This window comes from Gobio gobio (assembly GCF_949357685.1).
Source record: "Gobio gobio genome assembly, chromosome: 19".
In the NCBI taxonomy this organism is placed as follows: domain Eukaryota; kingdom Metazoa; phylum Chordata; class Actinopteri; order Cypriniformes; family Gobionidae; genus Gobio; species Gobio gobio.
The window spans coordinates 8,931,716-8,946,390 of NC_137112.1; the positions used below are offsets into that span (position 1 = coordinate 8,931,716).

General features: G+C 38.0%; 1 protein-coding gene across 2 annotated transcripts in view; it reads left to right on the forward strand.

Moving 5' to 3' along the window:
• Positions 1–14,675, forward strand: part of LOC307143101 (actin-associated protein FAM107A) — an 86,441-nt gene that overhangs the window by 35,338 nt on the left and 36,428 nt on the right. The window contains exon 2 of one of the 2 annotated variants that reach the window (XM_079844387.1): positions 2,010–2,067. In XM_079844387.1, the coding sequence (XP_079700513.1) occupies positions 2,010–2,067 (58 nt within the window). Of the gene's footprint in view, positions 1–2,009; positions 2,068–5,383; positions 5,662–14,675 lie in introns of those variants that run through there. The other variant, XM_079844388.1, reaches the window with a different exon arrangement.

Sequence of the window (14,675 nt, forward strand, 5' to 3'; positions counted from 1 at the left end):
CGTCTCCGGGAAGCTACTTGTAAAAAGCAGTGTGCATTAATTTCTCAGTGAAAAAGTTCAATTCCTGGCTGTCTCTCCTCACGCCTCTCCCGTGGGCTCCGCCATACTCTTAACTTTAGTCCTCCGGAGTTTTCTGCTCCCTCACCAGGAACGAATTTCTGGAGGGAGGAGCAAAGGGCAATTGTGGCTGCCCGAGCCCCCTCAGAGCAGTGGAGAGTGGAGGCGCCATAACAGGAGAAAGCCGCACACAGATCTGAGGGCTGTGATTGCAGCTAAAAGGAATGAAGAGGAGAGCTCTAAGCGCACCACTTTTCCTTCTAGTCTCTTCCAGCTCTCACCCAACCCCCCGGCCCCCACCACCAAAAAGGTGGAAGAGTTTGTTTTCAAAGTAAAGGGGGATAAAAACAGAGGATAGGAACTGCCATCAGGTTGAGTCTGGCACTTGTGGCCTGTCTATTGTTTAGGATAGGGGTGGCCTAAACTGAGGTTGGGCCCACTCCTTATCCTCAAGAAAGTAAGCTAAGCTTGCTTTACTAAGGCCTGATGAGCCTGCTATTCAGCTCCCTGATTCTTACAAGTAGAGCTGGACAGACATTTGAGATGGTTGAATAATCGAATAATCATTATACTCTCTTCTCTGTTACCTTCTTCCGGTCTGGATGTTAAGTAAGGTTATGCTCCTTCGCATTGCCCCAGCCTACAGTTGGACTGTTAGATGTGGGTCATGGACTTAGCCGAGGCTATGTCGATTGACTGGTAGCTCTGCTCTAAGTGATCTAGACTCTCTTGGAGCATGGCTAGGACTAGTTTGAGAGTCTCATTTGAGCATAGAAGCTTCAGGGCATGTTTTTACATACTAGTTACTGGGAGCAATGATGTGCAAGGTGTGTACCGCTTGTCTGCTGACACATTATTGGCTCAGGGCTCAGGCACTTTGAGTTTTAGTGCCTGGGTTTTTCGATTTTTTTTTTTTTTAGAAAAAAAAGAGGGCAGGCGTTGTTCTGCATGGAGTAGTTGATATTGGCGTCCCCATATAGCATCTGCAACTGACCCAATGTAGAGTTCCCTAAAAAGGGAACGTCTTGCATACGTCTTACTTACGTAACCCCAAGACGTTTTATGGTATCATACAACAGGAAACCCTAAGAAAGAACACTTAGAAACCAGTATGCTGATCTAAAAATAAAATATTATTTTACAACTTAAAATTGGTTCATTTATTCACCCTCAAGGCATTCCAAAAACTGTGTAATATTGTATGAAAATAGGTTTGGCATCAATAATGTCAAATGACATCATTGAATTCTGGTGCGTCTAATGATACCAATTTGAATGAGATGTGAGAATTAGAGGTGCATTTTCAATCAAATGTTGGTGTTTTCCTCACACAAAACCATTTAATATAACATAAGTCATGCAGACTACTTTTATTGTGTTGTTGTGGTGTTTTGTGGACATTTTTGGGCCCTATTTTCATCTTGAACCTTTGAAGTGCAGCATTAACATTCTGCTAAACATCTCATTTTGTGTTCTACGGAAGAAGAAAAAACATACAAGTTTGGAACGACATGAGGATGAGTAAATCATTTTTAGATTTTAGACTATTCAAGAACGATCCAACTATAAACTATTCAAAGAACCATACACTGTATTAAACTCAAAAACCTGTGAAAAACGGTTCTCAGAAGGTTCTTTGCTGACCCTAAGATTCTGCCTTTATTTTCTAGAGTATAGAAATGCTACTCCTTGCTAGAATTGCAGGGCAAGAGAAAAGGAATGGAACAGCCGGTTTCATGTTACAACGGCAGAAGCATAGTTAATGTGCCTCCACCTTTACTGGATCCATGACAATTGAAGTCTCTCATAATATATCCTAAATCAATTGGAGAAAGGAGCAAGCAGACAGAGAGTCAGTAATGCTGTGATTGATGAGAGTGATGTGAATATTTGTAAGCTGATAAGCCTCTTTTTTCTCTCTCTTCTCTGTCTCTCTCCCTCGCACGCATCAGAAGGGATACAACATTGAGCAGCAGAGTGTGAAAAACGGAAAACACCTGAATGGAGTGGGTAAGTCTACACTCACGCGTCCTTGAGAACAATGAAAGCCGCCCAACAGCCCTGCAGAGGAACAATGCAATGTTGCCACGGCTCCTTCTGTTCCACGCAAATGTCTTTGACCTTGTTTCTTGACACGTCACAGTTGGGTCAAAAAGACTTCCGAAGTTCCTGCCATGTTTCCTGGCATATAATAATAATAAAGGCTTTTAAATGTGTCATGTGCCACTAGCCTTGATAAAACAAGAAAGAACATATTTTTAATAGATGTTAGGCATAATGCAAAGTTTAGTTGTTCAAAGCAATTCATATTGAATTGCGAACAAGTCAAAATTATTTATATAGCGCTTTTCACAATACACATTGTTTCAAAGAGCTTGATGTTAATGTTTATAAAATCTTAATATCATCATGCCTTATACTGTAGTCACATTTGGCAGATTAGAGCTGGCCAATAACATAGTTTTCATTTTGTGACGATACAAGGAATCAATAGGCTTGTGTAGCCCAACGTGAGTATACTCTATGTACGCAGAGCTTATATATCCAACTTCCAAACAGCTGGGTGATGATATAGTTATATTTTAAGGCAAAATAAAAAACAGGCAGTTAAGAGTTGTAGCCTATATTGCTTTACATTAGTGCACTGTATGTATATGAATACGTAAGGAATAATTAATAAAACTTCAGGTCATTGAATTATGAGAAAAATAATGTACACCCGAGGTGGAAATGCGGTCACGACGCGAAGCGTCAATAATTCAACAGCCCGGAGTCAATTATTCCGCTTATACTACGGTTAACACACCTCAAAACATTGTTCAGATGATGTATTTCAAGACATTTGTCAGGTTTTTGTCCTTAAAATGCTCTTGTGTGCAGGACAAATTTCTTACGTATCAAATCCCAAGCCTCCATTGCTAATGCCAAAACGTCATTTTAGAGCTAGTAACTTGAGCCATTGATTGCAGACTAATGCCGTTATTAAAGTAGTTATTAGAGAGAGTTATCAAGCGTGTGTGAATTACCTGAGTCTGTGCGTCTCTCTACAGTGTTCGGCCGTAGCGCCTCTACCAATCGCGAAAATGTACGTTTATCTGCTCCAAGAACAGCGCTAGTGAAAAATGTCATGTACCTTTTAAGTCGTTAAACTACTTTACTGATAAAATCGTCAGAGCAGCACTGACATCGCGTTTCTGTGCGAGTGTGTGTCCGTACTGTAGGCTACGTGTTTGCGTTTGAGTTGGAGAGAGAGTAAGAGCAAGGGAGAAAGTGCTGTCCGTACATAACGAAACGTCCTTTTGTGGAAATAATTTGCCTGTATAATTTTAAAGGGTTGGTTGATTATGATTTCACTTTTTTAACTTTAGTTAGTGTGTAACGTTGCTGTTTGAGAATAAACAACATCTGCAAAGTTACGACGCTCAAAGTTCAAAGCAAAGGGAGATATTTACTTTGAAAGAATTTGCTTTTTACGGACTACAACAAACGGCTGGTAGGGACTTCACAAGCTTCCTCCCGGGTTAGTGACATCACTAACCCCTGAAATTTACATAAACCCTGCCCCCATGAACATGCAACAAAGGGGATGAGATTATCATGACAGAACAAGCTAATCAATAACTTGAAGGTAGTCAACTCGACATAAACTACATAAAATAATCAACTAACCATTCAGAAACGTCCTGTTGCATTCTACATGTTGTCACTTCTTCTTGAGTCTCTCCATCATTGTCCGACTCCGGTTTGAACATAAAAGGCTGAACAGTTTCATTGCCTTTCTGCATGAGGTTATCAGAGCTGGTAAACACATGCTCTTGAAGCTCCGCCCCATGAGCAGCAGCTCATTTGCATTTAAAGGGACCAGACTGTCCTCCAAAAAAAACCTGACTCTATAGGTCGTTTTTCAAGCATCTTATTACAACCTTTATTGACGTTTTAAAGTCATGCGCCCTCTAGTTGGCATCAAAATAATGACAGTGTTGTGTTACGTCTGTCGTCATGAAATGACGTATGACTGTCGTTACCAATCAAAATGCGTGTTCATTTAAATGCAATGTGTGGACATTTGTCATATTTCCATTTAGCTACTTTTTATTCAATTTTATTAACAACTACACCCACCCACCCCTAAACCTACCCAGTAATTTATAATGCATATACACTTTATGAGCACATGCGTTCCCTGGGATCGAACCCACGATTGCATGATCACATGATTACACGATGTTGTATTTTGCAATGCTCTATTTAATTGAGCTACGCAAATAAAAGGAAACAAAGCATTAAAATGAAAGTGTCCTGTTGTCGATAGGGGCACACCTTTAGTAAACGCTCCTATGGGTCGTATTTCATGAATTAAAATGAAAGTTTCCTGTTGTCGATAGGGACTCAACTTTAGTAAACGCTCTTATGGGTCGTATTTCATGAATTAAAATGAAAGTTTCCTGTTGTCGATAGGGACTCAACTTTAGTAAACGCTCTTATGGGTCGTATTTCATGAATTAAAATGAAAGTGTCCTGTTGTCGATAGGGGCGCAACTTTAGTAAATGCTCCAATGGGTCGTATTTTATGAATTAAAATGAAAGTGTCCTGTTGTTGATAGGGGCGCAACTTTAGTAAATGCTCCAATGGGTCATATTTCATTAATTAAAATGAAAGTGTCCTGTTGTTTATAGGGGCGCAACTTTAGTAAATGCTCCAATGGGTCATATTTCATTAATTAAAATGAAAGTGTCCTGTTGTTTATAGGGGCGCAACTTTAGTAAATGCTCCAATGGGTCATATTTCATTAATTAAAATGAAAGTGTCCTGTTGTCGATAGGGGCGCAACTTTAGTAAACACTCCAATGGGTCGTATTTCAGGGAAGTGACAAACAACCTATATAGGCATATTGGTTGGAGGACATGTTGGAAATTCCTCATATCATGATATACAATTTTGTTACTATCATCCAACCCCAACATATTAATATAGTTTTTATATTGAAATTATTTTCTTATGTAACTAACAAATCTCTCACAGAAGCCCTATTTCCAATGGGGCGGGGGGAATCATTCCATGGATTATCAAGTTAAGATGAGCCTGACCTGATGGTCATGTCCAGAGATGTTGTTTTATGTAACCTTGAATGTAAACATGAACATTGCATGATCGTAAGATGATTCACTCTCTTTGTGTATGTATTTTAAATTGCCCAGTGCATGAGTTTGTGAAGGATGAAAGCTTCTTGGTAGACTAACGGTTAATGTGAGATTTATCAGAAGAGCGAGAGAGGGAGAGATTAAGCCCTCCGCTAATCCTATCAGACTCCTGAGAAAGAGAGAGTGTGTGTGTGAAAAAAATAAAGTTGGGAGGAGCAGGAGGGGCGTAGCTTTGATGCCCAGTGGTCACATGACTGTTTACACTGTGAGAGAGGAGGCATGTGTGTGTGAAGAACGGCAGAAACTCAGGAGGAACGGCCCTCACATAAACATGTAGGATATCTCATACACACACATACACGCACACACAGGCAACAGCAGGATGGACCAGAGAGTTGAACACAGTTTGTATCCCCCTGAGGGCCAGCCCAGCAGACCCAGAGATGTGCTTGTTAAGTCAGGTAAGAGAGATACAACAGACTGCGGCTGAGATTACAGGATGCTGAACTGATGATGCTGTATTGTGCAGTGAAACTTTACCAGGGGTCTGTATTAGAATACCAAGGATAAGAACATTTTCCACTCTTATCATAGAAGGAATTCATAGAGTTGTAGTTTCAATGGATTATTACTATGTAGTAACAATGTAGTAAATACAGATAAAAAAACATTTCTATTTTCTTTCAAGATACATTCACACTAATGCATGCTTTGCAACCAGAAATTCCTGTTTTCAGGGTTAAATGTGTCATGTTTTTGGGAACAAGCTGTTGTAGTATATACAAGACTAACTAAGAGGGCAAAATAAAGACTAGACATTTGGTGTTTGGTGAGAAACAGGGAGCCATGCTTTCTTTGGGCATAGTGCCCAACTTGCTACTCATGCCGTTTTGAGGCAACAGGCTTCAAAAACTCTTTGGTAGCCATGAGAAAGGCACCATTTGACATATCTTAGTGGCAATTTGTAGGTGTCATAGGCTAAATCAATATCCCTGCATCTTAGTGACAAGAAGGATCATCTTTCACAATTTTGTTGTTGTAATGTTTTACCAGCAGTATCATGCTTTATGTTTGTTTTAGCCGAAAAGCGCAAGGTCCACAATGTATTTCTCCCTGACCGTGATCGACAGCAATAAACCCTGCTTTGTGTATTTGAACAGTTATCTTAAATCATCCATCTCAGAATTCCCAGCTTTTAAACAAACACACCTTTCACCAACATATCTTTGAAGTCTGTTAAGCCATTTATATGTGAATTAAACCTTAAAGGGATAGTCAACCAAAAATGAATGTCATCTTCCAAATCTGTATGACTTTATTTCTTGTTTGAAACACAAAGGAAGATATTATGAATAATATTGCCCATGTAATGGAGGTCAGTGAGGTCCAAAACATCATTGCACCTCACTGACTTTGTATGTTTTTTTCTCCTCCAAACATATTTTCTGTGTTTTCTACAGAATAAAGAAATGCATGCTGGTTTGGAACTACACAAGAGTGAAAAAATTACTGAATTTTGAGTGAACTATTTAGTCTGTCTATTCAATTATGTTCTGTTGTTCACTTCTCATTATTCTATTCTATTCTGTAAGTATACTGACAAAAAAATAGCGTAGGAAAAGAAAATGATCCAAGTTACACAATCTAAAGAGAGAGAGAGATTTACACTTTATTTTAGGGTTCATTTCTCACTATTAACTAGTTGCTTATTAGCATGCATATTACTAGGATATTGGCTGTTTATTAATACTTATAAAGCACATATTAATGCCTTAAAGGTCCCATGGCATGACATTTTGCTTTTTATGAGGTTTTTCAACATTAATATGAGTTCCCCTAGCCTGAATATTGTCCCCAAGTGGCTAGAAATTTTGATCGGTGTAAATCGAGTTCTGGGTGTCTTTCTCTGCCTTTGAGAAAATGACAGCTCAGATGAGCTGATCTTGAATTTTCCTGTTATGACGTCATAACAGGAACGGTTTCCTCCCTTTCCTCCGCCCAGAGAATTTGACACGCCCATGCGAGCGCCATATTTGTTTGTCCTCGAGAGATCATGGCTTGTGAACGAGTGAATGCTGGCAGTTTCTCAGTGTTTGGATGTACAAATGAAAACAGAAGTCTTTTTTCAGTTCCTTCTGATCTGTGATCAGTGATTTCTGATCTGTAGCTAATTATTCAAGTTCACACAGAACTTTATTATTCGTGCTGCGGCTTCTCTCTCTCCAGACAGAACAGTGTTTTCTATCTTGTGAGTCAGTGTTTTTGTACGTCCTCGTCGCATCTATCTGTTCTAAAATGTGCATACAGTCGTGAGTTTCTGCTCAACATCGGCAGAGCCACATCTTTAGAGATAAACTTCACGCAAGCAGAGGCTCGGGCTGCACTGACCGGTCGGCCTTCAATTTCACCGACCCCCAGTACTGCATCTGGCCCACAGCGGAGGCACCAAACGTGGCGCGAGATTAAGCAGAAGGGGGGTAAACGTGAGGGTCTCCGGGCTAGGCTAGCCAGCTATCCCCACAATAAACTGGATTGCATTCGATTACTGCTGTTGTGTCTTTGTTTGCGCTGTGTACTCAATGCGCACTGACGCTTTTCATATGATAGGAAAATATCTAAAAAATAATGCTATAATCAACACTTACTCTTAACTCGTTCATCTCCTGTAATGGTACATTACATGTGTTACAAAGTTGGTAATAAGGAGGAAGACGGGCTCGGCGTGACTGGGACTTGTGTTAATTCAGAACTCTCAGATACAAACAAAATAAACTCGCGCTGACAGCGCTCTCATAACTCAGTAGATACAATATAACTTTGTTAGCAATCTCTCCGTCTCTGGTCCGTGATGTCCTGTTCGTGAACGAATTGTTCTTTTGAACCGGTTCTTTTTAGTGAACCGGTCGAACCAGTTCACCAAATCGGACTGAATCGTTCTAAACGGTTCGCATCTCGAGTCAGCGCTGATCCATCATTTACTAAAGTTACTAACTTTCTGACATGAGTGACAGTCTCTCCGACTAGAAATAAACTAATAACCTGAAGTATATGCTAGTAACTAAAACAGTTCACTGAACTGAGACGTGCTGAGAGAACTGATGAGAAGTGACATCCGTCTCTCTAGCACAGCCTTGTGCCTCGTAGACCTCGTTAAACCACGCCCCCTCCGCTCATTTCAAATGCAAAAATGTCAGCCAATCACAACAGTGGACGTTTTTACTGAAGTCTCACAGCAGACACGCCCCTTGAAACAGGGCATTCAGCCAGAGGGCAAACATCAGTATAGAAAAAATGCCTTTTATTTCTAAATTATGACATTTTATGATGTAAAAATCATATTAACAATATAAGTACACCTCAGAATACATTATTAAATAAAATAAAAATACATGCCAATGGGGCCTTTCAGGCCAGTTCACACCAAGGAAGTTAACCATAAAGTTAACGATAAAGATATAGTTCTAAAAATCATTCTCAATGTTAAAGAATAGCAATAACGATAAAGGCACAGAGAAAAGATATCGTTGGAATCACTTTCAGAGCGATTTTTATCCAGCTGATGAATGATAAAAACATTGACAGCCAATCAGAATCCATTCTGCTGTAACAAGCTCAAGCATTTAAAGCGGCAGACAGGCACGTGCTTAGAATAAACAAAACAATATTGTCTGCTGGTGTGGATGCTAATATAGCTATCTTTATATAGTTATCATTCTTGGTGTGAACGGCAATTTATTCTGTATGACCTTATTCTATATCCCTTAATCCTACCCAATATCTAAACTTAAACATTACAAAAACTACCTTACTAACTATTAATAAGCATTAAATTATTGAGGCAAAAGTTGTAGGTAATAGTGAATATGTGTTCCCCATACTAAAGTGTTACCAAGATTTGTAAAGTTGCCTATGTTAGTCATAAAAACTTGTTTTATTTACTCTTCCAGTCTAGATTTAGATGGTTGAAACAGGTTATATTGTGTTATTGTCCATAGAGACTGCTGCGTTGTTTCTTGCTGGGCACCTTTATAATGCTAATTCCCTGTCTGAGAGCTGTGCCTAAATTTTATGGCTTGCCAAGGACCAGTATTCAACGGGGCTTGTGGGAAATAACGGCGCACTTCCACACAAACGCACACACCCATGGGAGAATGGGATCCCAGGGCATCCTCTGAGAATGCTGACATCGCCATGACAACTGTCAGCATCTTATTTGTATACAATTCAATGTGGGAACAAACTTCTTATGTAACAGAGAATTTTGTTTGTATAAACAAAAATGGTATTTTTAATGCTGAATTCCTGGTGATCAATGAGACACACCGAAATCTCAACTGTGCTACCATAGTATTTATTTATTTTGAATCCAAAATGAATTTGGATACTTAAGGCACATTTAAAAATGAATGAATGCTTTGATCTGGAAAAATTAAAGTTATTTTTAAATGCTAAAATAATCCAAATTCTGTTCAAAATATTAGATAATATGATTCATTTATGGTCCATTCAGCTGAAAGTCAGAGTTGGAAACATCTTGAAAAAAAAAATATTTTTCCACAATTTTACGTATGCAAATTGTATAATATCCAAGGTACACATTTCTAGTAATTTTGCAGTTAATTCTGAATTAAAAATGTGTGAATGCTGAAACACAATAACATATAATTGAATAAGAAGGGTTATATTGACCTATTAAGATTTTGTTTACATCTACCTTGTAAATATATTTTTTGATATTTTATTAAAAAAAAATTTCAGGTAATTCAATAACAATTAAAATTTTAACAATATTTCAAGTGTAATTTATGAGATTTTGAATCCGATCTTTCTTTGTAACAGTTATAAAGTTAATCATACTGATTTCAGAGTTAAGGATTCATTATTTTGAATATACATTGAACCAAACGCTATCATAACATCTTAGTTGATAATTCAATATACTTTATTTTTGACAAAACATCCCATGTTTCGGTCGACAGTAATGTTTTGGTAGCAGGTACATCACAATAGCTACAGAATTTTAACTCACATACTAAAACATACTAAAACATTCTAAAATTCTAATGATCTGCATAACTGTACAAAAATTTTGTTTATTTCCCCCAAATAAAGGATTATATGTTCCCTTTTGTCACTACCAAAACAATGATGTCACAACTAAAAACATTTTCGGTAGTGACAATTTTAGATACTTTTGAGCCTAGCTCAAAGATGCTAATCAGCACATGGTTAGCTAGCACAGTTCTGAACAGTTGTACACACACAAAAACTAAAACTACATTTTATCGAATAACACCTAAAAAACAAAAACAAAGATGTCACAACCCGAAACTTCTCCACGTTTCGGTTGTGATTGTTTTGGTAGTGACAATTTTAGATACTTTTGAGCCTAGCTCAAAGATGCTAATCAGTTAGCTAGCACAGTTCTGAATAGTTGTACACACACAAAAAACTAAATTTTATCGAATAACACCCAAAAAAACTGTCACAACCAAAACTTCAACACATGTCTCGGTTGTGACTGTTTCGGTAGTGACAATTTTAGATACTTTTGAGCCTAGCTCAAAGATGCTAATCAGCACATGGTTTCCTATCACAGTTCTGAACAGTTGAGCACACACAAAACTATGTTTTATCGAATAACACCCAAAAAAGCAATGATGTCACAACCGAAACTTGACCACATGTTTCGGTCGTGACTGTTTCCGTAGTGACGGTTTTAGATACTTTTGAGCCTAGCTCAAAGATGCTAATCAGCACATGGTTAGATAGCACAGTTCTGAACAGTTGTACTCACACAAAAACTAAATTTTATCGAGAAACACCCAATAAAACAATGATGTCACAACCAAAACTTCACCACATGTTTCGGTCGTGACTGTTTCAGTAGTGACAATTTTAGATACTTTTGAACCTAGCTCATACATAAAAACAAAATGTTATCGAATAGCACCCAAAAAAACAATGATGTCACAACTGAAACTTCACCACGTTTTTGATGGTGGACTAAAACATACACTGTTTAAATAGTGGCATGAAAACGCGGAACATAAAGTTTCATGATTTACAAGGAAATTCAAGTTTCAAACCTCCCGATTGAAATAACCCAATAAATGACTATTAAAGGGGTGGTAAACCACGATTTCACTATTCTAACTTTAGCTAACGTGTAATGTTGCTGCTTGAGCATAAACAACATCTGCAAAGTTACAACGTTCAAAGTTTAAAGCAAAGGGAGATATTTGCTTTTAAAGAAATCAGTTTCTAAGGACTACAGCAAACGGCCGCTAGGGACTACTACACATTCACCCAGGTTTTGCTGACATCACCAGGCCCAATATTTACATAAACCCCTCCTCCGGGGAATATGAAATAAGGGGGGGTGAGGCCATTTTGTATCGCGGCGCTGTTGTGGTATAGTAGGCTGGAGTGTTGTTGCCGCGATGCCAAGGAAACGCTGTTATTTTCATCCGGATTGCAGGTCTGGGGTACTTGCTCTGTTCAGCCTTCATAGGGACGGGGGTGCGTTGCAGAGCGTTTAAAATAAAACATGTTATATGCACGTGTGTTTGAGTCAGCGGGGAATCAGGCACGCGCAGGGCTCCCTGCAGCACATCCACGGAGGAGAACATCCACCGTCTTCGCGATTTCAATGCCAGATTTGCACAACGTCAGCTGCGTGAAAAAAACACTGCCGGTGCGTGGATGCATGACGCGCGCACATTTCACAGAGGACAACACAAACTTCCACAAACTTCGCGAGTTCAATACAGGATATGCACAACGGCTTGTCCTGAAAGCTGGATTTACAAACAGAAGAAGTTCACGGGCCACAACCTGTAAGTCTGATTTATTTTTCATCGATGTGTTTTCCTGTAATAGGTTGTAGCAAGGAAGTAAACAGATGACAACGCTGTTCTGCAAACCAGTCTGTTAAATGTTCATTCATACTTTACGTTATCCGATGAACACCTATCGTTACAAACACTAACGTTAAAATCTCAACAGCGAACCTGGCATTAGTGTAAATGATTCTTTGATTAGAGCTTTTATGTATTGTTTATCTACAGGCATGCTAAACATGGTTCTGTGTGTGGTTTGGCTAACTTACTAGTTTAAGCCAGTGCTTAGTGTTTGTTTTGGGTTAGTTCTTGTGACAGATATTTGGCTATAATCGTTCTAAAAATACAAAAGTTAAAGTGCCATTCAGTAGCGATCATTATAGATCCGCAGTCTTTACTCTTGAGGACTGAACAGGTTCTGCTCGATCATCTTCACTCAAATGTTCTGGGTCTGATTCGGGCTCAGATTGGTGTGGTTTTATTGACGCCGTTGTTTCTAACACTGACCAAAGCACAGCCTCCGATAAAGGTAAGGGGCGTGACGTTTCCGACATACGTGCACTAGGCGTTTAGCGAATCACAACACACTGGGCCAGCTAACCAATCTGAGCCCATCGCGTATTTTTGAGGGACTGGCTTCATACAACCCGGAAAGCATCAGACCGTTTTACAAGGAGGGACAGAGCAGTGTAGAATAAAGGTCAAATATATGAAAAATAAGGCAATTTTTTTTAAAACGAAGCATGAACACATGTTACAGTGCACCCCACAAACACAGTCAAGCCTTCAAAAGAATGTGTTTTACCACCCCTTTAAGCTTATTGATTTCAATAGATAATAGAAGGATCTTAGTAAACATCTAAGATTTAAATACTTCAATGATTTTTAAATGTGTTTTTTGGTTTGTGGGACAGCAGTTTGCACCAATTCTGTAGAATGGCCCATATACTGTGGTTCCTCTGCTAGAACACCTGTGTGATTCTAGTCAAAATGACTATACATCCACTAAATATCAAAGAAAAGTGAAGTTCTGAATCATTTATTTGCCCCTTACTTTTGTGTTTTGTAATCTAAAGCAATGCAATACTGATCCAAAGTGTCCAAATACTTTTTAGGACCATTGTATTTCATTGCACACTTTTAATTATAGTAGGCCTACTGAATCACTTTAGGTTTTGCTGGGTATATAAGGTAGCCACACACCAACAGACACCACACAAAATCGAATTAACCCCACAATGGATCATCTGCAATTCTTGGAAATAGACTCAGATCTGATCAGCAGAAGCCCATGACTTTCCTGTCTGTGTGACTCCTGGGTTTGTGGGGGATGTTGATAAATACATTATGCCCATAATAGAGGGATATTCACTTTCAGAGCAGACACAGTCCACCCTCTGTTGCTCTTCACCATGTTACTGATCCCTAATCAATGAGATCAAGGACAGGCTTCCAGAGCCCCAGATTATGTAGCAATACAAAACATTTTGTACCTTGTGTGTGTAAGTACTTTTATCCCATATTGAATTGTATCTGTAAGCTCTGAACAAATACATAGAAATCTTTTGTATTTCATAACCGTGACGCAACATTCTCCCTGCACAATCATTGAAGTTGGCCACACAGTTTACTCAGTTAACAGCAAGCAGATATTGCAACACGTGCCATCACTGTTAAAATGCAGGTTACACTTTACTGTATTTTAAGGTGTCCGTGTTACAGTGTAATTATGCATTTAAGTACTGTGTAGTAATAATGAACTACATGTACTTACTATAGGGTTAGGATAGGGTTTGGTTTGGGTTAGTTACACTGTAAAATAAAGTGTTACCAAAATGCACATACAAACATGAAAGGAAATAAAATGAAACTGGTCATGGTACCAACTTTAGCTCTGATGTAACTTATAATATACTTAACATAGAGATATCTAGACTCTATTGTTTTCATGTAATTTTATATAATTATATTGAGTATATTTATATTTTATATATTATATATATATATATATATATATATATATATATATATATATATATATATATATATATATATATATATATATATATATATATTTATATATATTTTATATTACCTTTTCATATGAGATATACGTCTCACAGAGATATGTAGACTTTGTTGTTTTCATGTAAAAAAATACTATTTTGAGTAGTTTTATATAATTATATTGAGTATATTTATATGTTATATTACTTTTTATTATTCCATAGCTACATAAGCCCACATACTGTGTAGACTCTCTGATTCCAACAAACTCTCTAACATACCATGTGATTATGTATTCATAATCCTAATAATCATGAAATATATCTGTTAATGTATTAACAGCATTCAGTATGAACAAATTAAGGTCCATATCAGTGATGTTAATCCAATGGACTGTGTGAGATTTATTTTTCTGATGCATAAGACATTTTCATACAGTATGTGTATATATTTTAATATTTTTTACCAAAATATTGTTTATCTTTTGGTTTTAGGGGAAGAGAAAATAATTTTGAGTACAGTTGTCAACTGTGCAATACTTAAAACTATTGTAGAACTAAAACTAGATTTTCTGAAAGAAAACAAATCCCAAACAAATGCCATCCCACAATGTATTGTGGGCAACA